The following is a 27,979-nucleotide window of genomic DNA, read 5'->3' on the forward strand; positions in this document are numbered from 1 at the left end:
TTAGGTCGAGGTTGAATCTGCGGTGCGTCAAAACAGATTAATTATTATGAGGACGATAGTAATATATTTTCACAAATGTACTGTATCTATAAAAAATACCGACCAAGTGCGAGGTTTTCGGTTTTTCCATTTACTTGTGCTATAAGACATACCTACCTGCTAAACTTCATGATTCTAGATCAACAGGAAGGTTTTCTTGACAGACGGACAGATAGACAGACAGACAGACAGACAGAGAGACAGAAAGCCAGACAGCAAAGGGATCCTATTAGGGTTCTGTTTCTCCTTTTGAGGTACGAAATTCTAAAAATATACAAAACCAAAAAATTTTTTTTTGTCACATTAACTGACAAACATTTTTCTGATTCTTTGTAACATTTCCAGGGTGAACTCACCTTCACAGAATCGGCGAATGGCCTATCAATTGGTGGCCCCGTCAAAGAATGCGTCAGCGCCCTGGGAATAACTCAAGACGCCCTGAAATCCGCCATGGCGGGCAGGATCCTCTCCGCGGGCGGCGACCTGGTGAGCAAGGAGCACAGCCTGTCTGACTCCAACTACACGCGCCTGGCGCTGGCCAAGGCTGCCTATGACAGACTCTTCACGTGGATTGTCGAACAGGTAAGCTCATTTCTATGTTTTATTCCATTTCGGGAAGATTTATTGCCAAAAAGTCCTCCAAAGTAAACCTGGTCAATGTTGACTTTGTCTTGTCTCCTTGTCTTGTCTCCCCAAGTTGTCCTGAAATCCACCATGGCAGACAGAATCTATCCGCGGGCGGCGACCTGGTGAGCTAGGAGGTTAGCTCATTTCAGCCTTTATACCATCCTCCTCCAGCTAAAAATCGTAGTTCTTGAGTCCTAAACATATTTGGAATTTGCTTTTTTAGGTAAATCTGACATTTTGGCCACATTTGACCCAGAAATGCAGTTGGAATTTGTCCTTTTTCACTTCCCAAAAGTGCTTGAAATTCGGCTTTTTAGTTTCGCTAAGAGCCGGCAATAAACTCACCTTACACTCTTTTTTAAAAAGCAAAATATGTGTGTACAATATGTAGAGTGACTCATCTATTTAGCTTTTCCGCATAACTCCGGGTAAAAAGTGCTTATGAGATTACTGCCATAATCCGTTTAATCCCAAAGCGTATATACTTACTAGAAATAAATCTACAATTATTATGTACGAACATATTATAAAACGCCGCAGTTTGAAATTTTTTAAACCGTACATTTGACTGCATGAAATAATGAACATTGAACTAGAGAAAAAGATCAATCCGCGCACATCTGTCCTGTACAGTTCCACCTTTCCATCTTCAATCCGCTTAAACATGATTTACGCATGACTGTAGTACGATTTCTCCCATTCATGCTTATTCCTTACCTTTGTGGTTAATTGATCTATTGGTTTTGTTTCCAGATCAACAAAGCCATAGAGTCACCTCAGAACACATACCGCAGTTCCTTGATCGGCGTGCTGGACATCTACGGCTTCGAGATCTTCGACACCAACAGCTTCGAGCAGTTCTGCATCAATTACTGCAATGAGAAGCTGCAGCAACTGTTCATCGGTAAGAACCTTTTACTGATCGAAATGTATCCGCAACTTCATCCCCTTAGAGATTCTTGTCCCATATTTCCCAATATCATACATCCATTTTATTTGATCGAATACTTCTAATTTATTTCTGTCCTGTCCATTTAGATCATAACTTAATGGTCCTAACCACAATTTTTTTGCTTAAAGTGGTATGCTCTTATGGTAAGGTTGAAGCAAGTAGAGACTATCAATTGAAATAAACTAATTTAAGTATATTTATTGGAACTGATTTTAATTAATTATTATTTTACTGACTGAAGTGATTTGTCTTGTACGGGAGATGTGTGCTGTAGGCTCGACCATGCCAATAGAAAGATCTGGCTCTAAGCGGATGTTATGCTTTGGGCACAGCTTGACCGATCGTTATTGTACTGTAACTTATATATGTAGTGTTTTGGGATTAAAACTTCGTTAGTGTGATTCAGGCTTCATAGTAAGTGATTGCAGATACCTGTGGTGCCATCTAGTAAGATCGTTGTGAGTTGCTTTTACCGTGTTAGGTTTGTATCGTGTCAACATGTCGCGACAGCCACAGCCTAAATCTCAAGAATTGATATCCCAATAAAATATACTTTGACTGGATATCTTAAATACTGATATTGTTTTTTTGACCTTACCTTTTTGGATATACCTATGAAAATACTATTTTAGAGTTGGTGCTAAAGCAAGAGCAGGAGGAATACGCCCGCGAAGGCATCCAGTGGACTCCGGTGCAGTACTTCAACAACCGCGTCATCTGCGAGCTGGTGGACGCGCCGCACCAGGGCATCATCGCCATCATGGATGAAGCCTGCCTCAACCCTACCAAGGTAATCTTTTTTTAGTTTATAGACTAGTGGTTGGCTGCAATCAGACCTGTTAGCAAATGATGATGCAGCCTAAGGCGAGTGCTCTTGTCCAAAAGATGCCTGTTCACTCTTGACTTTAAGGTGCATAAGGGAAGAGTGACCCATATCCTAGCAGTTTAAATTAAAAATGAAGAGGCAAATCGCATATTAGCAGTAATTTTTTGAAATGAAATTCCCATTGTTATAGCAATACGATGGGACTTTCATTATTCCTTCCCAAAAAGAGCAATGATTTTTACGAGACATCTAGCTCGAGAAGAGGAAAGCGTCGTGAAGAGGAAACCTGCATGGTTTTTTGGTGACGTTTTCCTTCATTACTTGAATTATTTTCATAAGTAACTTGAATAATTTTCTATTGTAGATATCAGACACACAGTTGCTAGAAGCCATGGACAAACGGTTAAACGGACACAAGCACTACACCTCCCGACAGTTGTCACCTACGGACAAGAAACTAAAGCACGGAGTTGATTTCCGAATAACGTGAGTTGAATATTTGATACTCGAATTGCCGAAGAAGTAATTTTGATACTTTATATTCAAAATTGCCTTGTTTGAAAACTTGTACTTGTAGCTTAGTAAAACTTCCTGCAAAAAGATAATATGTATCTTAATTTATCTATCCTGCCGTTATTTTGCAATTGAACTTAAAATTTTCTTTGTCTGTTTGACTAGACATTATGCAGGTGACGTCACATACGCGATCACAGGGTTTATGGACAAGAACAAGGACTCGTTATGGCAGGACCTGAAGAGGTTGCTGCACGCTTCTCGCAACGCCTCGCTAGCCGCCATGTGGCCTGAAGGCGGTGCGCATATACAGAAGGTGAGTCTGACACGCACGCACGGACGTATAGCCACTCACACGCACGTACGCGCATGTACGCACGCACGCATACACCCAAACAATCTTTCGCCTTTATAAAATTATTGTGTAAGAAAGACAAGGATTTTCACAGGAAAGCCACGAAGCAAAGCTAGCTTATACTGGGAAAATATACCCTGCGCGCACGCATTCCTAACTTGTATATTTCCTGCTATCGCCCTTCTGGCGTAGTTTCACAAAAAATTGCGTTTTTCCTACGTATAAGTCATTCATCGCATTGGCGATTTTCTGATGATCTCATCCTATTGCTATTTAGCGATAAGACTTTTAAGTTTTCTTTTTCTAACCTGTCAACCTGTGCAATGAAGTATATACGTGCATGCATGTTCAGACGTCGAAGCGGCCTCCGTCGGCAGCGACGCTGTTCCGCAACTCGATGTCGTCGCTGGCGGCGGGGCTGGCGAGCAAGGAGCCGTTCTACGTGCGCTGCGTCAAGCCCAACCCCATGCAGACGCCCACGCACTGGGACGAGCAGCTCGTGAGTATCCATTGTCCACGCCTTTGAGTGAAGACCTGCAGTAACTCTGTGTCCTGAGTGACAGCGCACTGCGTGTGGCGGATTGCGGAGATTTACACGCTGAATCTACGACGATACGACTTATGCGACGTGACAGTCAGTCCAGACTCCAGTCAGTTCCATACGTGTCGAAAATTTGTTTAATGCGTGGTTCATTCCGCCTCCGCGATGCGCCGTCCACTTACGACACAAACTTAGGGTTGTTAATGTGTCATTAGTAAATATTTCTGACAATTTTTCAAAGGTATCCAAACTGTCCAACACTATTTTTCAAAATCTAAAAGTCCCTTAATTTTGAAGAACACCTCATATTTTAATCATTTTTAAGAAGCAGGGATACAGAAATTCTCTGGTCCACTTTCATTTTCCAATAAAAAGCAACTCAACTCATGCAATGCTAATACATTGTTAAAATTGTTGTATTTAGTCAAAAAAAAAAAAACTGTATAACTTCACGTTGCTATAATATATGAATCTCGTTCTAGGTACGGCACCAAGTAGCATACTTGGGTCTAGTAGAGAACGTCCGAGTGCGGCGAGCAGGGTTCGCGTCACGACAACGATACGACCGGTTCCTGAAACGCTATAAGATGCTGTCGCAATACACGTGGCCCAACTTCCGCGGCAACAGCGACAAAGACGCCGTCATGGTGCTGCTGAGGGACCTGCAAGTTACTGACGTGCAGTTTGGACACACGAAACTGTTCATCAGGTGAGATTTTAGCGTTTAAACTGTCATGAGTGATTTCCATTATAAATATACCCCGGATGGATTCGAAACTAGTCGGGCTTACGTCGACTAACCACTGAGTGCAGCTGGGCTCATCTATATTTATAATAGGTGAAATTTATCCCCCAAAAGCTATAGTAATCGACATCTTCAAAGTTTAAACACTTAACAGCGACAAAGACGCCGTTATGGTGCTGGTGTTACAGACGCAATCTGGACACACGAAATTGTTCATCAGGTGAGATTTATACTCCAAAAGCCATAGCAAAGTTTGGAACTTGATCCAACTTCCGCGACAACAGCGACAAAGCCGTTATGGTGCTGCTGAGGAACCTGCGAGTTACAGACGCAGTTTTAATACATGAAATTGTTCATCAGGGGAGATTTATACCACAAGAACCAAACTAACATATAATTCAGTGGTGGGAAATGGTAGGTTTTTTCAGAAGTGACGCAGCAGTGGCGAAAATGCAACATGCTTTTACGTCATCTGTCCCTTGCTTAGCTCCGTTTCTTCTTCTTTTCTTGTTTGATGGCTTTTTGTTGTGTCAGACCAGCATAACGCACTTCGACAATGTCGAGTAGCTTGAGAAAGGCACTTGACTCTGTTTATGAGGTGGAATTGTGAGCATTGCAGCGCTCATATTCATTAGGGTGGTGTAAAAAAACTCCGTTCCAAAAAATGACCACCACCGGAGCAGTAGAATTGAACACTGAACTTACTTGAATATATTTTTAATCGCAACCTGTGCCCAGCAGTGGGATAGTGATAAACAAATTTCTTATTGCAACAGGAGCGCGCGAACAGTGCACAGCCTGGAGGCGGCGCGCGCGGACCTCATACCGTCCATCGTGGTGCTGTTGCAGAAGCTGTGGCGAGGCACCGTCGCCAGGATGAGGTACAAGAAGATGAAAGCGGCGCTCGTCATCTTCAACGCTTGGAAGTGAGTATTCTTCTTCTCTATTTTTTGTCGTTTTTATTAGAGATCCCTTATGGTGCTATTAGGTGCTAGGCTATGAAAGAAATATCTCCCGCGCAGATTGCTTATCTCTATGGATGTGATTGTTTCATTGGAAGTAATTTCCTTGTGGTATGTTGGCTCATCAAAGTTCTAGTCATCAAATGTCATATCGTTTTGTTTCTCAGACGATACCGCTTCCGCCGCTACATAGGCGAACTCCAAACGGAGCTGCAAAGAAACCGTGGCCTCATCAAGCGCTGGCCGCCCGCACCGCGCCGCGTGGCCGTGGCCCTCCTCCAGGGCGCCTACCGCCGCTGGCGCGCCTACCTCACGCTCAAGCCCATCCCGCGCGAGCAGTGGCCCCAACTCAAGCTCAAGATATCCGCTGCTAGCGTGCTGAAGTCCAGGCGGAGTCAATGGGGTGCGGCTAGGATATGGAAGGGAGACTATCTGGCTATCAACTCCTATAATGACAAAGCTGGTAAGTCCTACTCATTATAAGTTCTACTTTAAGTCAAGCTCATAAGCGCTGTTAAATGCTAGTTAAATTCAAGGGTAAAACTTTTTCTAACCGACTTCAACAAAAGGAGGAGGTTCTCTATTCGACTGTATGTTTGTTACGTGATTACTTTGACAAATATGAACCAACTAGCTGACGCCCGCGACTTTGTCCGCGTGGATTTAGGTTTTTCGAAATCCCGTGGGAACTCTTTGGTTTTCCGGGATAAAAAGTAGCCTATGTGCTAATCCAGGATATTATCTATCTCCATTTCAAATTTCAGCCAAATCCGTCCAGTAGTTTTTGCGTGAAGGAGTAACAAACACACACACACACACACACACCAAGTACTACTTATACAAGTTATACTTCCAAGATGGGTCCCATTTTAATTTGTTGAAGATCTGATGAATATCTTTGGAGATAGAGAACAGAACTCCTCAACGGATAAGAGTAAATTGCTCGCGATCGGTGTAATAGCTTAGTAAACAGTAGGTTTTAACCAGGCATAGCATATTTTAATACAGTGGGGCCACTATAAATTCAATAACCACAAATACTAAAAAGTATTTGGTTATTGAAGTCGGTTTTTATTTTTATTTTTTTGATATTTTTTATCTCACAATATTTCTCGCTTGTTCCAGCAAGCTACCAATCCGCCATGTCCAGCCTCCACCGCTCACAGAACGTGGGCAAGGCGCTTTTCTCGTGCCGGGTACACAAGTTCAACCGATACAACAAGCTGGCGGAGCGGTGCCTGCTCATCACCGACACGGCTATATACAAGCTGGACGCGAGCTCCTTCAAGCCGCTGAAAAAACCCACGCCCATCACTGAGGTAAGTGTTCTGAATCTGCATACATGAGTCTCATGAACATCTTAATGGGTATGAAATGAATATGACGTATACGAGTACCTAAATTAAATAATAATCTTCATCCACGAAAGAATAAACTTTTCGTGGTACCAGTTCATCGTACTGTTGCTCGATCTATGGCACCGATACCGCGTTCAGTGGCTTCCTTCAACGCGCTCTCGGATATAAATGATCAATAGGATCCACTCAATGACGGGTGGACATCGTTAGTTCAGGAGTTACTGAGGTACGCGGAGAGCATTGAATGAACAGGATCATTCAGTGCTCTCAGCGTACATACATTCAAAATTTAAAAGCTTTTATTGTATCATATTTTGTTCTATCTTTACCTTTTTTTTCTTTTCTTTTTGTATTTGTATAATAATTAATCATCTAGTTCGTGTAAGTGGCACTGCCGTTCAATTAGATGTAAATAAATAAATAAATGACCTGGTTAGTTTTTGGAATGTCGCATTCATTTTCTAACTGTGTTGCACATAAAAATATTAAAATATCTAGTACGATGGTACGGAACCCTTCGTATGCAAGTCTAACTTGCACTTGACCAGTTTTTTTATTTTGAGTTTATGTCCACAGGTGGGAGCAGTGAGAGTGATGAGCAGTGAAGCGCAGTTGGTAGTGATCAGCGTGCCGTCCGCGCGGAACGACCTCGTGGTCGGGCTGGTGTCGGCGCGACCCGACCCGCCCGGCGCCTCGCCCGACTTGGTCGGCGAGCTGGTCGGCGTGTTGGCGCATAGATACCACTTGTAAGTTGTTTTGTCTGGTGGTTAGTTACTACCCTACCAGCAAAGCCGTGCCAGTACGATGGCGTGTAGAAAACGATAAGAGGTATGGTACTGACATACTCCTTCCAAGTTAGTCTGCTACCAGCTAAGACTGAATCATCAATTACCGCCAATTGATATCGTAGTCAAGGGCTAACTTGTAATAGGGTAAAAAAGAACTAATGATGGTATTTGACCTCGATCTGTGAAGCTTTTTATCGGTAAGGAAAGCCTAATATACTGGGCTGATTTTGATGAATGAGGTGGCATTCTGTTCTTTGCTATGGGTCCGGGGGACAAAGGTTACATTTTCAAAAAAAAAATTGACCTGACGAATGTTACATCCAAAAAAAGCCTGATATAATGTTTGGTCCACAGACTAACAGGCTCAGAGCTGACAGTGGAGGTAGAGAGCGGTGCGACCACGCGCTGCACGCTCGGCGGCAAGAACAAGGCGCTGCAGCTGCCGGCCGCCTCGCCCGCCGCCTCGCCCGCCTCGCCCGCCGCCTCGCCCGAGGCTCCGCCCTTCACGCACGCGCACAACGTCATCACATACCACCCCGCCTCCGCTATGGCGTAGAGGACATCCCGAAGCGAGAACTGTTCTTTTTTTGTAAGTTAAAAAAAAGTTCGACGCTCGCTTCGCTTGCGCTGTTTTACTCCAATATGTCATTGTTTCTTACATTTTTTTTTGCACATAGAATGATAAATAGAAGAAAAGAAACTTAGAAACTTGAGGAAACTTATAAATAGAAAGATTTTTATTCAAATGAACTTTTAAATGGTTTTGAATCTAAACTGATCAGAATGCCCCACTACGTATAAGAACAAGAAACTCGCCGGTTGCTCTTTTCAAAGATTCGATTCACAATATTTAAAAAGTGCTATCGCTGAGTTTCTTGATTAATAATAATTAATTAAAAACCCCATTCTTTGATATTTATAGCAAAATATTTAAAATAGATAAAGCTACATTTAATTTATGAAAAAAATTAAGCAATGAAATTTAAAATATTTTTAACCGACTTCTTAAAAGGAGGAGGTTTTTTTGTTAATAACGATACCACCTATGATTTTTGTGATATGTATAAGTATATCCCCGATTTCAAGTCCCTTTGTTATGGTGTATTCAGACTTTATAACATAACATTTTATAAAAAAAAAACAAGAGCTTATAACATTTTAATTAGTGTGTAATTAATAATCCGTATAAAAATACACATTTTGAACGTGTTATACATCAAATGTTGTATAACAATGTTATGTTAAATTATCTGGATGCGCAGTTGAACTGTATCTAACTGTAACGTCTGATTGTAGTTTCAGTAAACGCACATATATTATATTATATAGAAAATATTATGCAAGTAAATAATAATTGAAAAATCGTCAAAGTTTTTACTAACAATTTTTTTATTGCTTATGTTTCATCAAGAAAATAAAATATATAAATAGTGAAATACATAATACATATATTTATTTAACCTTTAACAAGACTGTTTAAAGTATTTTCACATACTTTTTGATTACAATAGTATTCCAATTTTTAAAATAGATATATGAAAAACATTATATAAAACTGCTTATACATTTTGCTACGCCGAACGCGAAGTAGACATCGTATTTTCAAATTATTTGTATGAAAACTTGTATAATCTTTCGATGCGTTCAAAATTTATTTCATTCAAAAATTCGATCGTGCGGTGCGTTCGGTGCAAGCAAATGCGATTGGCTTAATTCTAACTTTTATATAACATGTTATATAACATGACAAGCTTTTATACATTGTACAAATAGAAGTGATTTTTATGTGTATTACAAAATATAGGAGATTTTTCTTCTTACGTTATTAATTAATGCATTTTAGAATAGTACTTAATAGTACATAGTACTAATATTATACAATACGTCCAAACTTTGAAGGCTTTTAAGGAGAAGAAACCGCTGTTACCAAATGAAATTTTACTATTTCTGTTAAGTCTGTAAATTCTGTAATCAATTACATTTTATCGAAAGAAAGAAGAAAAGATAATGCATTTATTTGTTGTTGGTGTCACAGATAAAAACGAAGCATACAAAAGTATCAGAGGACTTTTTGCACGGAGTAGTTACTTTATTCGTTTGCATTATTCGATGGAGTCGTAAGCGATCAGACCCGACTAAGGAGTAAAGTGATTAAGTAGCTATCTTTGGAGAAAAATTAATAATGAACATCACAATCATTATAATATGATAAAAAAGTTTTTTATTTAGATTCAGTAGCATGACAGGCGGTTAAAATTACGTTAGGTTAAAATTTGACGACCAATAAGAAGCAAAGTGGGTTGCACAAGTCAGTATTCATGGTTATACACTTATGATTAAGGTTAACGGTTAAATCTTGGTCTGATATTTGGTCTATCGGTGGGATTTGCCTCCTCGTTTTTAATTCCGATCGCTAGGATATGGGACACACTTCTAGCATCAGTTTTCGGCTCCAATTTTAATATGGATACCTTCAAGTCAAGAGTGAATAGACATCTTCTAGGCAAGCGCACTCCATCTTAGGCATCATCACTTGTCAGCGGGTCTGATTGCAGCCAAGTGCTAGATAAAACACATCCATTGGCTATTATTGCTGATCAACGTTTAATCGTAACCGTAACATGATTTTAACCGTCTGTCATGCAACTTGACCCTACTGTGTTAAAAATAACCAATAATAGGTAATTTAAAAATTTAGAGGTATAAACATCAAAATATAACAGTCCTTAACTTATATTAAAAAAATAGCTTAGCAATAACTTTAAGTTTGTAATTAATTTATTCATAGTAAGTAAAAAATAAATAAATTGATGATAATTTTTTATACGTCCCGACACGCGTAGTTTTATTTTTGTTTTGGATGTTTAAAAGATGCAATAAGTATTTCAATGGAATAATATTTGTTAATGATATGCAAAGCTATAATTTCGATTACTGATGTAATAATTGATTTTATTGTTTATCTAATAGTTCTTCTAATAAAACTTACGCCTTATGTATAAATAATAAAGGATTCGCCATATTTGCTCTATGTATCAACTTTTATGTCAAAAGTACCTATAGTTTATTCCAGGATTAAGAGGATCGTCTAGTTGTAAATTTTCATACAAAAAGCGATAACGTTTTTCTCCCCGTAAACGTAGTCCAATTTTCATAATTTTTAGAAATGTTATAGATATAATGAAGAACTGTGCTCGTATAAGGGCCATGAGACCGGCCTGCCCGCGAAATTCAAATTTAATTTGGTTTTTCGCAATTTGTGAACTAATACGACAAAGAAATATTGCTTATTTTAAACGTTGCTAGCGTCTAAATATCCATATTATACCCAAAAACAAGCAAATATGGCTCGTCCTTTCTGAAAAATTATGCACTATATTTATATGTATGCATATAATATTATGCATAATATGTAGGTTGTCCCAGAAAAAGCACTACTTCAACGTATATACAAACGTACGTAATTATTATTTTAAAGTAATAATACAGATTTTCACAAATATTAAAAATACTTAAATATAAAAATTATAGAACAAAAATATCATTCAAATCACTAACGAGGCAGGGTGCCCGGAACGCTATAGCTGTCTCACACACAGGTGACCTCCGTGGCGGCCGGAACGGCAGCCACTAAGGCAGAAAGGGCCAAGAGGCGCAAATATGAAAAGATAGAAAATAATTTCATATTTGTGCCTTTTGGAGTGGAGACCATGGGTTCGTGGGGCGAGGATGCCAGATCCTTGCCAGGACCTGTCATCCCGTCTTGTGGAGTCCACGAGTGACCGGAAATCTGGCCATTCAACGAACGCAGCCAGCGTTCTGGGCACCCTGCCTCGTTACAGTGATTTGGATGATATTTTTGTTTTATAATTTTTATAATTACTTTACCTAAATGAAAATATATGCACACGTTTACTTGTTAATGTATTCGAGACGGTATTACTTACTTAAGTTAATCGTAATTTAAAAGTTTAATTGTAGTTATTGTTAATTATTAAGCCGCGCCACACTAGTAAAAATATTACGCCGAAACAATTAAAAAAAAATGTTTATTTTGCTAGAATATGGTGGGCTTTGTGGATAGGATTTCTGTTTGAATCGAGTTAGGGCAAGCATAACCATAATATTTTTTTTTTTTTTTTTGGAGACACACAGTATTAACAATAAACAATAAACAAAACAAATACAAAGCACACACACCACAACAGTCTCCAAAGAAAAGTTAACACAGAATTAAAAAACACAATAGCCGGGTATAAGAAGGTACATAGAAAAAGAACAGAAAATAGGTAGATAACATAAATAATAAAGTAAAAACAAAAACGAAACAAAACTGACTAGTGAAGCTAGTCAGTTTTATAATAATAATAATAAGCAATATTTTTGCGTATTCTATATTTATAATAAGTAATTAACTCAAGTCACAATAGCTGAAATGGTTTTTACTACGGGCTATAACAAAATATATTAATTAATATTTACGTGCAAAATATGTAAGTTAAAACTGTCAAAAACAAACTCTTGTTATATCAAGCGACAGATTTACGCCGCATGCAGCGTTTTTCAGTTAGTGTGGACGCTGCTTTAAAATAGAACAACGAAATGTGTTGTGAGACAATTTATTAATTTAATAATATTAATTTTGTATGTATTTGTATATAGTTGTTATGTTTCGAGTGATAATAATTTGTAAAGATGTGCCTTCCAACGGTGCCATGCGGTTTGTATTGTAATAAACGAACTAAGTATTTACTTTTAATCTGTCTTTTATTCTTGATCCCGCTTTTTATCCGACTACGGCAAACCCAAAAGGAAGGGTTACAATATTAACAGTCTATGTATGTATGTTCCACCGTAGTGCCTAAACTACTGAGCCGATTTTGATGCATGAGGTGTCAATCGATTCGTTATTATTCTTGGTCCCGCCTTTCACACGACTACGGCAAAGCCAAAAGGAAGGGTTACGATTTTTGTAGTCTATGTATGTATGTAGGTTTGTATATTTATGTGTCCCACCGTAGCGCCTAAACTACGAAGCCGATTTTGATGCACGAGGTGTGAATCGATTCGTTATTATTGTGGTCCGGATGACAAAGGCTACATTTTGTACGAAAAAAATTGCTTGAGATCTGTAGGAGAACCAGAATAATTGACATACAAGTGTAAATTAAAAATTTATAACACCACCGACAATTAGTGAAGGTTACAGTAACTAGAAAAGAGATGATAACTTTCAAACGGCTTAACCGATTTTCTTGGATTATAGCTAAGAACACTCGATCAAGCCACCTTTCAAACAAAAAACTAAATTAAAATCGGTTCATTAGTTTAGAAGCTACGATGTCACAGACAGATATACAGGTACTCACGTCAAACTTAGGTATAACACCCCTCTTTTTGGGTCGGGGGGTTAAAAAGGATGGCGAAGCTGAAGTGGCGATGGGCAAGCCAGATAGTTCGGAAAACCGGTAGACGTTGGGGTCCCAAGGTGCTGGAATAGTGACCTTGTACCGGGAAGCGCAGTGTTGGAAGACCCCCACCTACCCTACTCGAGTTGGATTCCCACAAGAGAGCTACGAGTAACTCCAGTTGTGAACGTTTATCGATTGATGATGATAAAATTTATTTTACAATCGGTAGGTAAGTATAGAACTAACTAGGTAGGTATATATAGTGCGCGACAGGTTGAGATGGCAACCGGGGTATGAGCGCGGGTGCTGTGGTTGGCTGAGATCTAAATCGAAGGAACCCCAATTGCCATCTTAGCCTATTGCGTACTATAAATACGAAGAAATCGTCTAAATACTTAATTACTCGTACCTACTTACATTGGAAATTGTTATTTCTAGCGACTAGCGAGTATATAAACTGTAAATAGAAGTTTTAATGGAACGTGACGTCTCTTCATTTTTCCGAGATTATTTCGATGGAAAGCGATAGAAAACGTTCCCACCGCGTTTTAGTCGCTACCTAAGTATCTACACTATACCTAATCGCTTCGAGAATGTTCGACATTTTCTGCCGAGACCAACTAATTATATATATGGATAAAAATATTTTTATTCAATTAAACTTTTACAAGTACACTTTTGAATCGTCAAAAGCATCTACCACTGGTTCAGAATGCCTTCCCTACTGAGAAGAACCAGCAAGAAACTCAGCCCTTGTTATTTTAAAAGATACGACTAGATGATGCCCGCAGCTTCGCCCGCGTGGATTGGTCAGATCTCCTGCAGCATCAGGATTGAAGAGTTGGAATCTAATTTTTTTATGGAACAATGTCACAAAGTTCCCATAACGATAAAAAAATACGCAAATTGGTTCAGAAATCTCGGAGATATCAGTTGTACTTAGGTAGAAAAACACAACTACTCCATTTTTCAGTCTGTTAAAAAAGGAGCATATGTTACTGCTTGGTTAATCCTCTACTTGTCTGTGAAAGTCCCGTCAAGAAAGGTTTAGCCATTCCGAAGATTTAGCCCGTTCAAACAGGCACGACATACGAGTACACTTCAATTTAATTTATTAGTATAGATATACTTGACTATAAACTCGCCACACATACCTAACGACCATTGACTGTACGTAGTCCACGCGAACGAAGTCGCGGGCACACGCTAGTAGAAAACATAAACACAAACAAAATGTAAACGGTAAATAAACACGCGAAGTTTATCAACTTCGGGCGACAAAAGTTCACCTGGTCACGTGACAGTTCCCGCGTGGCTCCGACAATGCCGTAACTCCAGTATAAAGGCCTTGTAGTTAGTTACCTACTATTAAGCGATCGAAGCTTCGCGATAAATATTTCTGGCTTGTTCGAGAACACCAATTTTACAGCTTCTAGAAATTTGTTTTGCGATTTCTCGCTGCGATTCGATCAGCAGATCACGTTGAAAGCCACCTTGCTGAGTAGGGTTGTCACATTTGTTTTAAATCCAGGCGATAAAGTATTAAGTAAGTATTTTTCTTGAAATGAAATGAATATATAATAAACTAGCCGATGCCCGCGGCTTCGCCCGCGTGGATTTAGGCTTTCGAAATCCCGTGGGAACTCTTTGATTTTCCGGGATAAAAAGTAGCCTATGTGCTAATCCAGGATACTATCTAACTCCATTCCGAATTTCAGCCAAATCCGTCCAGTGGTTTTTGCGTGAAGAAGTAACAAACACACACACACACACACACACACACACATACAAACTTTCGCCTTTATAATATTAGTGTGATAGTGTGACAAAACTTGGTTACATCCATTACTAATATTATAAATGCGAAAGTGTCTGTCTGTCAACTAGCTTTTCGTGACCCAACAGTTTAACCGATTTTGATATTTGGTACAGAGTTAGCTTACATCTCGGGGAAGGACATTTATGCTACTTTTATCCCGGCAAATCAAAGGGTTTCCACGGGATTCTTAAAAGCCCATCTGTTTAACAGATTTATAGGTACAGAGGTAGCTTGCATCCCGGAAACTGACATAGGCAACCTTTTATCTCGGAAAATCAAAGGGTTTCCTTTAGAAACCTAAATCCACGCGCCCTAAGTCCACCATCTAGTATATAATAAATAGATTTATTTATGATTTATGATGATTTAGGTATATATTTTTTTAATTATAGATAGCAATGGTCATTGAGTGGCAGCCCTACATCCTTACTGTTTTGCCTTCTAGCTTGGCGTATCTCATCGCAAACAAACACTTAGTTGGCTAGGGTAGCCAAGCATTCTGCCTTTTTGCGACCAAAATAGGAACTGAGGATTAGGTAGGTACATTAAAAATAATGTAGATCAAGTATTTTTAACCGACTTACAAAAAAGGAGGAGGTTCTCAATTCGTCGGAATCTTTTTTATTTTTTATGTATGTTCTCCGATTTGGAACCCTGGACCCCTGGACCGATTTGGATTTTTTTTTTGTTTGAAAGGGTATACTGTGCAGGTGGTGAGGTCCCATATAAATTTGGTGAAGATCTGATGAATATCTTCGGAGATGGAGAACAGAACTCCTCAATGGATAAGAGCAAATCGCCGCGATCAATGTAATAGCTTAGTAAACAGGGGGGTTTTAACTGGTCATAGCGTATTATAGTACAGTGGGGCTACTAAAAATTGTGAAGTAAAAAAAAATTCAAAAGAAAAATAAAACCGACTTCAAAAACCACAAACACTAAAAAGTAAAAAGTATTTTTTGTTCTACACGTGTAATGTACCTAGGTATGAAGTCGAACGAGCATAATAAAACAAAATTAGAAATCCAAGTGTGATATTTTTTATAGGTAATCATCACTTACCACCAGGTGTGAGTGATTCAAGGGCTAACTTGTAATGGAATATTTAAAAAAAGGTAGGTATATTTATCGAATCACATGACAATAGTACCTAAGACCTTTTAATCTTTTGGGTAACTTTAAAATATGTCCGCCAAGTATCGCCAGCGTGGTGTTTCTAGCAGCAGAACAATGACATGTTTATTGCCCTATCAAAACAAAGGCTACCATTTAATTAGTAGCTTTTATACCTGCTTCCAATGTTTGTCGCCGGCAGCACGCTTGGGGCCTTCTAGATCATTCCATACTTTGTTTCGGAATTAAGAGGGGTCTCTTCGTCACTCGCTCCATACAAACGTAGTTCGTCTCTCATTGGAATATTAACCAATCATACTCAATGGAATCTTGTAGAAACGTTCCGGGAACTATCTATGTCTGTGGGTTTCCAGATTTCCGTTAAAATATTTGGTTTCAAAGTTACGCGGTCTTAAAAATTCACAACCAAATCTTTGAGCCCCTGTAATTTTAAAACTACATATTTTTAGAAAAATCTAAAACACCACAGGCACAGATATTAGTTTCTAGAATATGTCTGCAAAATTTCATGGACTTTGTTTGCTTAATATTCAAATGAAATTGGGACTACGATTGTATGGAGTAAGTGACGGAGAGAGCCCTGTTAAATAAAGCTGAGAGTTTTATAAAAATGCATTAAGCTTTTCTTTTTACGCTTCTGAATATATTTTAATTATCTTCACCAGTAACTTTCTTAACAATGATCTATAATAATAATTGTTGTTGATTGATTTTGAATCTATCCTGTAAATATTATTTGTCATTTAAATTGTAAAATCACAAACCTTCCTTAATTGGCTTTGCTGTAGTCGGGTAAAAAGTAGGGCTGAATTATATAAATCCAGGAGGTGTTTTCAAACCGAAATTGATGAAATTGTTGACATTCCCGTCCTATAGAAAAATGAAACAAGGTCGTACCTTGGTCCTTACTATTTATAAATAAAACAAGCCAAAGTTACACGTGTATTCGATAACCAGATTTGTGTAGTCACTTGTTCGACTAAGTACCAAAATAAGGCTAGAAAAATTTTAGAGTTCGGTAGTAAAACTGGAAAACCTTATGGATCAAATCTGTACGGCACAAACGTGGAGCATACAATATGCACAGCCAGCCCTCCAACTACTAGATAAGAAAGGAAAAATAGCGAGCAAATGAGCAGGTGGGTCACCTGATGTTCAGTGGTAACCGCCGCCAATTAACATTTGCAGCACCAGAGGAACCGTCACTGCGTTACCGGCTTTTTAAGAATTTGACGAATGATGCAGAAATGGTGGTCTTCAGGTTAAAGAAGCCAATGGCCACAGGTACTACACCATTCGAGGGGGATATGAAGGGGAACTGATTCTCCAGCTCATAGCCGGAACATCTTTGCGGATAGTTACGATTGGAATGTGGTCGCTAGCCTTCGAGAATGATGTACGGAACCCTAATCGAGCGCGGTCTGACTCGCTCTTGACCACTTTTTTAATAATAATAATAATGATTGTGTAGGAATATTCTATGTCTCTGGGATATAAAAATGCCTACGGACTTCCTACCTAACGCCGGCATGTTGTGTCCCACAATAAACGAAAATAATCTCCACGTGTCTTTCAGGGCAATATAGAACCATGTTTATTTAGTTTTATTCATTTTTTAACAGCTATGATCGCGACTTCGTTATGCGTGGATTGAGGTTTTTAAAAATCCTGGGGGCACTCTTTGATCTGCCGGGATAAAAAGTGGCTTATGCCCCGGTCTTTAAAACTATCTAAAACTATTTAAAAAAATCGCTTCGATCCGTTGCGAGGTGATTGAATAGCAAACCAACAAACAAACACACTCACTTTTATTTTATACCTAATACCTAAGAGTAGTGATGGGTAGGGATTTTTATTAATTACTTGCTGATTGCTGATGCCCGAAACATCGTTCGCGTGGATGTAGGTTTTTAAAAACCCCGTGGTAACTCTTTGATTTTCCGGGATAAAAAGTAGCCTATGTGCTAATTCAAGGTATAATCTATCTCCATTCCAAATTTCAGCCCATTCCGTCCGTTAGTTTTTACATGAAGGAGTAACAAACATACACACACACATATACACAAACTTTCACCTTTATAATATTAGTGTGAAAACATGTAATATATCCGAGAAAGTTGTCCAATTCGTATCCCTTGGTTTCGAAACTGAAAAAAATGATCAGCATTTTACACCACATTCATTGCAGAATTCCGTTTGATTTGTCTCTAGGCTAATAAGTTGGGAATGGTCATATCAAATTTGCAACGGTTATATCGTAGTCTACAATCTACATCTCCTGAGGATGCTCCGGTGTCGGAGTGAAACGTACGTTGTTTTCTAGAAGATTTGTGTTTATGTGTTGGTGATGTGTACCTATTGCTTGCTTTTCTTGCTCCTTTATATATTAAGATTAAAGTTAAACGGTTTCTACGCGGCATCGTGGCGGAACGCTGAATCACTTGCCGGCACGAGTTTTCCAGAAGGATAAAAATGACCAAATGTCTGCAGCGGGGGATCGATTCCGGGATCTCCCATACATATATCTTTTATCTTTTTTATAAACAAACCATTTAACGAGATGTAAAGGTAATATAAGCTACTTTACTGCCATTGCAAAGCCAATTTCAAGCTCGCATTGTGCCTTTTAGTGGCTTTAATACTCCACGAGTCGGTGGCAAAAAAATCAAGTTAATGTGAGTTGTTAAGTAGTAGAGATTAAAAATTAACTTTGAAACAATTTGGAAAAAGGGTGTCGCTTCACTTTGACTCTTACTCAAAATCAAAAATAATCAATTTTTTTCAATTGAACTCTTACACGTACTTTGGAATCGTCAAATGCATCAACCACTGGTTCGGAATGCCTTTCCTACCTAGTAAGTATAATGCATTGTGTTATAATAGTAATAAAGGGAGGTAGTGCAAGTAGTGAGTTGGTTAGTTCCGTACTCGTTGAAGAAATGTTACAAATTCTAATAATGCTAATTTCTAGACATGTTCCCATTGTTCAAATATGATACTGGCAACTAACTGACAAGGTAACTGGTAAATATACCAACGTTTTTTTTTTGTTAAAATCTGACTAATTAAAGATTTCATTTAAACAATTTGATTTATGCAACCTTGGGGCCCTTGCAATAGCAATACGAGCCTTTTCCCGCGGTTTTATTCTAGCTTTCATCTACGGTACCATATTTAATTTATAGCCTAGGTTATTTTTAGATAAAGTAGCTTTCTAGTAGTGAGAGAATCATTAAAATTAGTTCAGTAGTTTCAGATCGATTACAAACATTAGACACAACATTAGACCAAATACTCGTAAGTGCGTTCTGTACTTTATCAGTTGTTGAGTATCCCTTTAAATTAAGCCACCGTCTCTGGTGCTATAATCTCTAAATCTACGTCCCGCCCACGTGTTGCACGCCGGGTATAAATTAGGGCGGGCGCTACGAAAGCGCTCAGTCGTTTCGTAGCGGCACTACGATTTGTAGACATTGCGTAGAAACGGGACTACGGGGCTACGGGATAACTACGTGGATATTGTTCAGGTATTTTAATAAACTTTTTTTAGTGTAGTGCCTTCTGGCCTAAAATGGCTTTATTATTCGGCTCAGATCGTAAGGTTTCGGGTTCGACTCCCGGATGGGCCCAAAAAGTTTTTCTGTCAAGAAATTTTCAGTAACGGAAGCTGGCGTGCGAGTTAAAAAACTCCCTTGCCTCGGAGAGCACGCAAAGTCATTTGTCTAGCACCTGGTCTCTCTCCGCTCATATCGAATGGCATGCCAGGACTATGAGAGTGAGGGAATGGAGGACTGTATCTGTGTTGGCTTACACACATCATCATCATGATAAACCCATCACCAGTCCACTAGTGAGCACGGATCTACTCTCAGAATGGAAAAGACTTAGGACAAGTCCGCCACGCTAGACAACTCATGCGGATTGGCAGATTTCACACACCTTTGAGAACTTTGAGGAGAACTCTTCTAGGCATGCAGGTTTCCTCACGGTGTTTTGAGTGAACGTTAAAAAGCAAGTGATATTTTAATTTCTTGAAGTTTTACCCACTAGGCTTTCAGGGCTCTACTCTCTGCGTATGACTTTTAAGTTAATTTATCATAATGAGAGACATACCATAGTATGAACAAGCAAGATACGCTTTGATATCTCCGTCCAACTTTTTTTTTATTCAGATACAAGTTAGCCCTTGACTGTAGTCTCATCTAGTAGTAAGTGATGATGCAGTCTAAGATGGAAGCGGGCTAACCTGGAACGGGTATTGCAGTTTTCATTAAACTCTGAATACGTACCGCTTGGAGGTAAGGTTTGGCGGTAACTAGCCACGGCCGAAGACCCATTAGACCAGACCAGAAATTTAGAAGTAATAAAATTCCAAACTTGTGCTATTTATTTTCATACATAAATTAAAAAGTAAGTATTTCATAAGTACATACTTTTATTCACTGCACTTTGCGAGTCCTTTTGATAAATAATAACACATTACAAACGACCTAGCAAAAGTTGCCGTAAAGAAAACGTAGGCGTTCCAATAATAGGTATTCGCTTTTATACATTTCTAGATCTAGATACACCTTATATAACCTGTACCTACTAACAATGTACTCACTCGTTATACCGAGATAGGTTTCATGTACGTACTGCATTGTTGTTATTAAAGAAAGTTCGAATTTCTTGAAAAATTTAAATAAATGTAAGTTACCGTGACACCCAGAGACAAGACCGCGAGTTTGTGGGGCCCTGGGCTAATACTACTCGGGGTCCTGCCTCATTAATCAACTAATTGCTATTGTGTCAAAAAATTAATTTTCGATTATACCCGCAACTTCATCAAGTGGATTTAGTTTTAAAAATCCCGTGGGAACCTTCCCGGGATAAAAAGCAGCTTACGAGTACGTTGGTCAGTCTCCATGGCTTTAACTACCTATATCTACTTGTGCAAAAAAATCATAACAATTCGTTGTTTCATTGCGGCGGACAAACCAACAAATTAACACACTAGCAAATAGCAATTTTGATATTATTAGTTATGATATTATTAGTAGAGATTTAGAAGTATAGATTTTTACGGTATAGATTTAATTTAATTTAATTTGTATAGTAATTAGATAAGGCTAGCTTTAAGTTTTATTGTAATACTAGCTGATACCCGCGACTTCGTTCGCGTGGATGTAGTTTTTTAGAAATCCCGTGGGAACTCTTTGATTTTCCGGGATAAAAAGTAGCCTATGTGCTAATCCAGAGTATAATCTATCTCCATTCTAAATTTCAGCCCAATCCGTCCAGTAGTTTTTGCGTGAAGGAGTAACAAACATACACACACACACACACACACACACACACACACACACACACACACACACATACACAAACTTTCGCCTTTATAATATTAGTGTGATTTTCAAAAAAAAACCTCTGTATTTCATCATGTTACCTCCAGAACAATGGGTCGTCGCTTGGCAGTAATCGGCAGCGCACTGCTGTGGCTGGTGTCGGTGGTGGCTGCGGCAACATTGGGCATTTACAGTGCAGTGCCAACTCCTGGCGACTTCTACCAGGTAACCATTAGAAAAGCGGCCAAGTGCGAGTCAGACTCGCGCACCGAGGGTTCTGTACTCGGGTTATTTTTCCGACATTTTGCACGATAAATCAAGAACTAGCAAAAAAATAAATAAAAATCTGTTTTAGAATATACAGGTAGGAATATACCCTTTCATATGATACCCCATTCGGTATAGTTATCTTACGTTGAAAATTGAAATAAGTACATTGTATTTTTTTTTAAATGATGTAACCACAAATTCACGGTTTTCGGATTTATTCCTTTATTTGTTCTATAAGACCTACCTACCTGCCAAATTTCATGATTCTAGGTCAACAGGAACTAAGGAAGTACCCTATAGGTTTGTTTGACAGACACGACGGACGGGCGGACGGACAGACAGACAACAAAATAATCCTATAAGGGTTCCGTTTTTCCTTTTAAGGTACGGAACTCTAAAAATTGATGACAAAACCTCAAAACCAAGTTATAGGCATTGGACGATTGAATTAACTTAATAAAATTATGCCCGCAATTTTGTCCACGAAGATTTAGGTTTTTTTGGAGACCTTTGGGACTGTTTGATTTTCTGTTCCAAAAAGGTAGACATCTGTCGCTGGGGTACAAGCTATCCGTGTAGGTCTTGGTAGGTACTTAGCACAACATTCTTAGCTATATGTATATAATGGATTAGAAATCTGAACGTATATCAGAGTTCCTACTACGACTTTTAGGATTCCTGAAAACCCCCTTAACAGTTGAGTTGCAACAAGTTGGCATCACAATAAAACCGTCCGTCTCCGCTCTACTCTTCTCCTGTTCAATGGAAACACATCCTAAAAGGATGTGGCTGTACCTATTGTGGTGTAGACATTAATGAACATTGATGAGTTTTCTGTCAATATGTGAGATGTACAAGAATAATCAAGACAAGCAATCAACTTGTTTACAAACGTGCTAAACATAATGTTAACAAATTGGTAAAACCACAAGTACACGAGCAAACGTAATATTTAAGTATCTATCTAGGTAGGTATGTACTTATTTGTAACGACCAAACGATTATGGAAGAAACATTACTTCACAGAATTCACGTACATAATATAACTTGTGTTGATTCTGATTTTTCTGCAGATTACTAAATCTACATATGCATACTAATCCTTATTAATATAATAAATGCGAAAGTGTGTCTGTTTGTCTGTTTGTTAGCTTTTCGCGGCCCAAAAGTTTAACCAATTTTGAAGAAAGGTACAGAGTTAGCTTACATCCCGGGAAAGGATATAAGCTATACAGGCAACTTTTTATATCGGAAAATCAAAGAGCTCAGTACAGGATTTTAAAAAACCTAAATTCACGCGGATAAAGTCGCGGGTAAAGTATTATACTATGAATTAACTAAATTTAGGTAGCTAAACTAAATTTAGTGCGTTTGGTCAGGGTTTGAATATCACACCTCTCAAATCTTGTTTCAAAATAGGGTCAGGATGAAGATCTGGAGACAGCACCGTTCCAGCCAAACTGGTCACCACCATACGATAAGCTGCTGGATGATGGAGCATATTGGGGGAAGGGCCTGCTTCTGTTCAAACTGATGAAGTCGCTGCAGCAAGGACTGCCTTCTGGTGATGAAAGGTATCTTTTTTTTTTCATTACAAGCTATTCTGCAATCTCAAGGTGGTAAGTGATGATGCAGTCTAAGATGGAAGTGGGCTAGCTTAGGGGTACGGTAGTTTTATTAAACCCATACCCCTTATCAGTATAATGACATCATGCCGGAAAGTTAAATCGCTTGGCGGCACCGCTTTGCTGGTAATCAAAATTCTAAATATTTTTATTCAATTAAACTTAATACCAGTAGGTACTTTTGAATCGTCAAATGCATCTATCACTGGTTCAGAATACCTTTCCTACCGAGAAGAACCAGCAAGAAACTCGGCGGTTGCTCTTTTCAAAGATTTAACTGCTGATTTACTACCGGCTCTTCTCAGTAGAATTTGTTTTCCGAACCAGTGCAGTGGTTCGAGTTCAAGATTCAAACCTGCACCTGTTCGGAAAGCAGATTCTACTGAGTATATTATTATCAAGTCGTTATGTACCTAATATAATTAAATAAATAAATAGATTTCCTTCTAAATATCTTATTTCCAGTCCATACTACAAGTCGGAGTATGACTACACGGACTCGAGCTGGCCTGACGCGTTGGACTTCAAGGAGAATGACGTCAAACGCTGGGTGACGTCACTCAACAACAGCGCCAGCAGCAAGGCATCTAAAGCTGAAACGGCGCGTCTTCAACGCAAGTGGAAAATTAAGAAGGGGAAAGGTACTTGCAGCAATTTTAAGGGCTTAGATCGCGTTGGGGCAAGGTGTTTGGCAAATGCATTTGACCAACTTGTACAAAGGTCATTCAACAGATTTCCGTATCAAGATGGTCTTATTGGGCAGTGCGAATTCAAAACACATCAGTAACAACAAATGTACAAAGTTCAATTCTATTGGATGAACGATGCGGAACTCATAGACTGTAATGGACAGACAAACATTATATTTTATTTGTAAAAGAAAGAATGATTATTATCCATTATTTTCTAAGATATTATTTTTTACGTTTTCAGGTATTCCATCGCTGTGCTACTTCAAATTATGCTCATTCAGGAGATACAGATAAATGACCTGTGGTATATATTACATAGATAGACTTAATACTATACTTATTGATACCTACTATCAAGATGATGTTAATTATCAAGTACCTAGGCGAAATAAGAAATCTGTTGAATTCTAGTCTATAAATAAATTTTAGCATGGGGACACTACTCTTTAATTTTTTAATTTTATTTATTATTTATTTATTTTATCTAAATATATGAAAGGGAAAGGTGACTGACGTACTGACTGACTGATCTATTAACGCACAGCTCAAACTACTTGATGGATCGGGGCTGGGCATGCGGATAGCTATTTTGACGTAGACATCCGCTAAGAAAGGATTTTTGAAAACTTCGTCCCTACTGGGGTAAAATAGGGGTTTGTGTGTAGTCCACGCGGACAAAGTCGCGGGGATAAGCTAGTCAAAAATAAAAAGTCAAAGTCATTTATTCAAATTGGGTACTAATTGTACACTTTCTGACTGTCAAAAAATGATCTAGGTGGTGATAAAATTAATGACGTTAACTTAAAACTAACTAACTGGCTCATACGAGCCATACGAAAATACAATTAAGTAATTAGGAAAACTAAAGTAAGTACATATCAAAAATATCATCGAAACCACTCTGCGCTCCTAACGAAGAGAGCAATAACTAGGTTTCGACTACTTTCGAGATATTCGCGGTTATGATTAGCTACTTACAAATCGTAATATTACCTACATATTGCAGTTTTGATAACCAACAGAACCGAAACTACTGAAGATACAAAAAAGACGTCTAAGGCGAAAATATAGAGCTCATTTTCCTGATTACGGATATGGTCTTAAGTCAATTTGCCCAAAAACTCGACTTATTGCACTCTTTGTTAGGACGGCAGCACTGCAAGGAGGCAATGTGGCCAGAACGCTGCCTGAGTTACCCCACTGAATAGCCAGGAGTAAAGTAATAATAATGCTGGCTGCTGGCTGACGTAACTAAGCACTAGCCGTACGGTAGCCTGTGGACTCCATGAGACGAGTTAAGATTCTAAAGACGGACTTCGTCTGTGTTGGTGTTAGCTAGCGGTCGTGCTCTGCCTTTTTGGAGTGTTTTTTTTTTTTTTTTGTTAAAACTGACTGGAAAGCGCTCTAAGGGGGTGCCGTGCGTATGTCGGCGATCGCCGGCACAGACGGGGTCCACACTTGTATAGTTTAACTAACTTGTTACAAATAACTACAAACTTGACATTGGCTAATCTTTGTAAAGCCAGACGAGAGAGGGAGGATTCTAAGGACAGGATCTAGCATGAAGCTTACCTGCCCTGTACAAAATAAGGTAACACCTAAAATAGTCTGACTAAGGAATGGAAAGTAGATAAAGGCAAAAAGGTTTTATAGAATCTTTCGCTTCGTTCTGAATTTAAAATAACGCCCTCGAGGAACAGAATATCACTTTGGCGCCATAAGACACAAATGGTAACAGTTTGTGTGTTTTGTGTTTAGGTATTATTTATAATTCTCTTATTTCAAATATAAATAATACTTATGTACTCAATTATTGTTTTATTTATTCTGTTACACATTTTTTTCCTACCTATCTTTATTTATTTAGAAAGTACCCTATAGGTTTTCTTGACAGACACGACGACGGACGGACGGACGGAACGACAGACAACAAAGTGATTCTATAAGGGTTCCGTTTTTCCTTTTGAGGTACGGAACCCTAATAAGAACGAGTAGTACCTACCTACTCTACCTAATATTATAAGTTATAACGTCAGCAATGCATAAGGCAAAATGTTTTCTTATGCGATATCCTCCTCGTTGAAAAGATATGCAGGTCCTATTTTAAGACTTTTTATAGTGAGGATGCAATAAATTCTGTAAACTTAATAATAATTTATGATGGTGATTGGCCAATCTTCAAAAAGATATAAGTACCTATTTATATTTAGTTTGGCTATTAATTACAAATAAATAATATTTATTATGCTAAACCTATTACAAAAGTTGAAGGTTAACAAAATGGAAAATGTTATTAAACAAATTCCTACCTTTGAGTTTGTCTGTATGCGTTAATCCCTGAAACTACACTAGGATTATTCGGTTATCAATTCTTTCTCTTACCGGAGATTGCCAAGGCTAACTAGATTGTTCAACGCTGCCCTAAACAGTGACCCTGTGCTCATGTTGAACCGCCGTTGAAGTTTCGGCAATGTAGTACATAATTAGTAATTACTTACTTATTTATTTTTATTTATTTAGAACACTTTATTGCACACACAAACACATATATACTTACAGAAAACATTAGAAGATACTAAATGGTGTAAAGGCGGCCTTATTGCTGTAGCAATCTCTTACAGGCAACCTTTGTTGTACGGATTAAGTGACCAGAACGCGAGATGGTGCACAAAGTACAATTAATAAGCACAAAAGTTATAGCTAGTATCCTACAAAGATAATGAAACCAAAATAGAGAATTTTACGCACTAGGTATAATTAGTTTTCTAATGATTTGAAATATCAATTTGAAGCAAGGATAGGATAAGGATACCATTTTTCCGTATCGTACCGAATTTTTGGAAACATCTGCGATCTTTAATAAATATTTACTTAGTATGCGAATTATTGAAATTATTTTGGGAAAAAACCACACAGTTGTAAAGTAAAACGTGGTAAAACGTACCGTACAATAATCATGCTTATTTTTAACCTCCGACCCAAAAAGAGGGGTGTTATAAGTTTGACGTGTGTATCTGTGTATCTGTCTGTGGCATCGTAGCTCCTAAACTAATGAACCGATTATAATTTAGTTTTTAGGGTTCTGTACCTCAAAAGGAAAAACGGAACCCTTAAAGGATCACTTTGTTGTCTGTCTGTCTGTTTGTCTGTCTGTCCGTCCGTCTGTCCGTCCGCCGCAACCCGCTGACAGACAGGCAAACGGACGAACGGACGGACGGACAGCGGAGGCTTAGGGTAGGGTTCGTACCGATTGGCATCTTCGGGTTGTGAACCCTAAAAATCTATATCTACCTATTTAAAGTGGAACTTATTAAATTAGCCAGCTTGAAAATGGTTCACCTTCGGAGTTCACAGAATTGATTTAAGTATAAAAATTTCTTTGAGGACCGTGCCTTTTATCACGATAAAAATGTGTAGCTTTTTTGCATGAATGGGTGTGAAAATAGGTTTTCAAATCGTAATGGGTACTTTTCAACATGATACTAATATTTTATTAGGCGAAAGTTTGTATGTGTGTGTGTGTACTTGTAAAAGTCTAATTGAATAAAAATATTTTGAATTTGAATTTGTGTGTTTGTGTGTAATTTGGAATGGAGATAGATTACTTATAACTTAGATTAACACATAGGTTACTTAATCCCATAAAAATCCATGGTTATCGAGGGATTTTTAAACATTATTTCCACGCGGACAAAGTCGCGGGCATCAGCTAGTGATTAATAAATAAATAATCTAGTCGTAAGTATCTACTAATAGACGTCCACGGCTGGACAGAGGTATCTAGTGGTCGGACTTCCACAATCCTCACGCCCGCCGCGTTGCTGTGCCGCCGCGGCATGGACTCACTGTTCTTTGCGATCAGGGTTAGCATTGTGTTAAACAAATGTTTGACAAAATATGTTAAAAAATGTTTAAAACAAGCGTTTCAAAATGTTTTTCATTTTTAAGTAGGTAATTAAAAAATCCTGTTTTAAACAAAAATGTTTTTTTTT

The 27,979-nt window shown here is 38.4% G+C and overlaps 2 protein-coding genes across 2 annotated transcripts in view; both read left to right on the top strand.

Moving 5' to 3' along the window:
• Window positions 1-9,619, top strand: part of LOC123872881 (unconventional myosin ID) — a 38,851-nt gene extending 29,232 nt beyond the window's left edge. Inside the window, exons 6-17 of the mRNA XM_045917478.1 lie at window positions 385-621; window positions 1,420-1,570; window positions 2,251-2,408; window positions 2,809-2,930; window positions 3,123-3,273; window positions 3,665-3,811; window positions 4,336-4,562; window positions 5,375-5,524; window positions 5,728-6,023; window positions 6,686-6,879; window positions 7,495-7,664; window positions 8,061-9,619. Coding sequence (XP_045773434.1) covers window positions 385-621; window positions 1,420-1,570; window positions 2,251-2,408; window positions 2,809-2,930; window positions 3,123-3,273; window positions 3,665-3,811; window positions 4,336-4,562; window positions 5,375-5,524; window positions 5,728-6,023; window positions 6,686-6,879; window positions 7,495-7,664; window positions 8,061-8,262 — 2,205 coding nt within the window. The 3' untranslated portion in view covers window positions 8,263-9,619. The remainder of the gene's footprint in view (window positions 1-384; window positions 622-1,419; window positions 1,571-2,250; window positions 2,409-2,808; window positions 2,931-3,122; window positions 3,274-3,664; window positions 3,812-4,335; window positions 4,563-5,374; window positions 5,525-5,727; window positions 6,024-6,685; window positions 6,880-7,494; window positions 7,665-8,060) is intronic.
• Window positions 9,620-19,527: 9,908 nt separating this feature from the next.
• LOC123872263 lies at window positions 19,528-24,412 on the top strand. Its single transcript, XM_045916431.1, has 5 exons — window positions 19,528-19,597; window positions 21,508-21,625; window positions 23,090-23,244; window positions 23,761-23,936; window positions 24,229-24,412. The coding sequence occupies exons 2-5, from the start codon at window positions 21,512-21,514 to the stop codon at window positions 24,279-24,281; spliced, it is 498 nt and encodes a 165-aa protein (XP_045772387.1). The 5' UTR covers window positions 19,528-19,597; window positions 21,508-21,511; the 3' UTR covers window positions 24,282-24,412.
• Window positions 24,413-27,979: the final 3,567 nt, after the last annotated feature.

The sequence above is a fragment of the Maniola jurtina genome, chromosome 15, assembly GCF_905333055.1.
Source record: "Maniola jurtina chromosome 15, ilManJurt1.1, whole genome shotgun sequence".
Classification (NCBI taxonomy): domain Eukaryota; kingdom Metazoa; phylum Arthropoda; class Insecta; order Lepidoptera; family Nymphalidae; genus Maniola; species Maniola jurtina.

Bases quoted from the DNA above. Each gene is read 5' to 3' on its own strand.
- LOC123872263 (XM_045916431.1), top strand. From the start codon at position 21,512: ATGGGTCGTCGCTTGGCAGTAATCGGCAGCGCACTGCTGTGGCTGGTG. The intron at 23,245-23,760 runs GTATCTTTTTTT...TCTTATTTCCAG, and splicing joins CTGCCTTCTGGTGATGAAAG to TCCATACTACAAGTCGGAGT. The intron at 23,937-24,228 runs GTACTTGCAGCA...TTACGTTTTCAG, and splicing joins GAAAATTAAGAAGGGGAAAG to GTATTCCATCGCTGTGCTAC.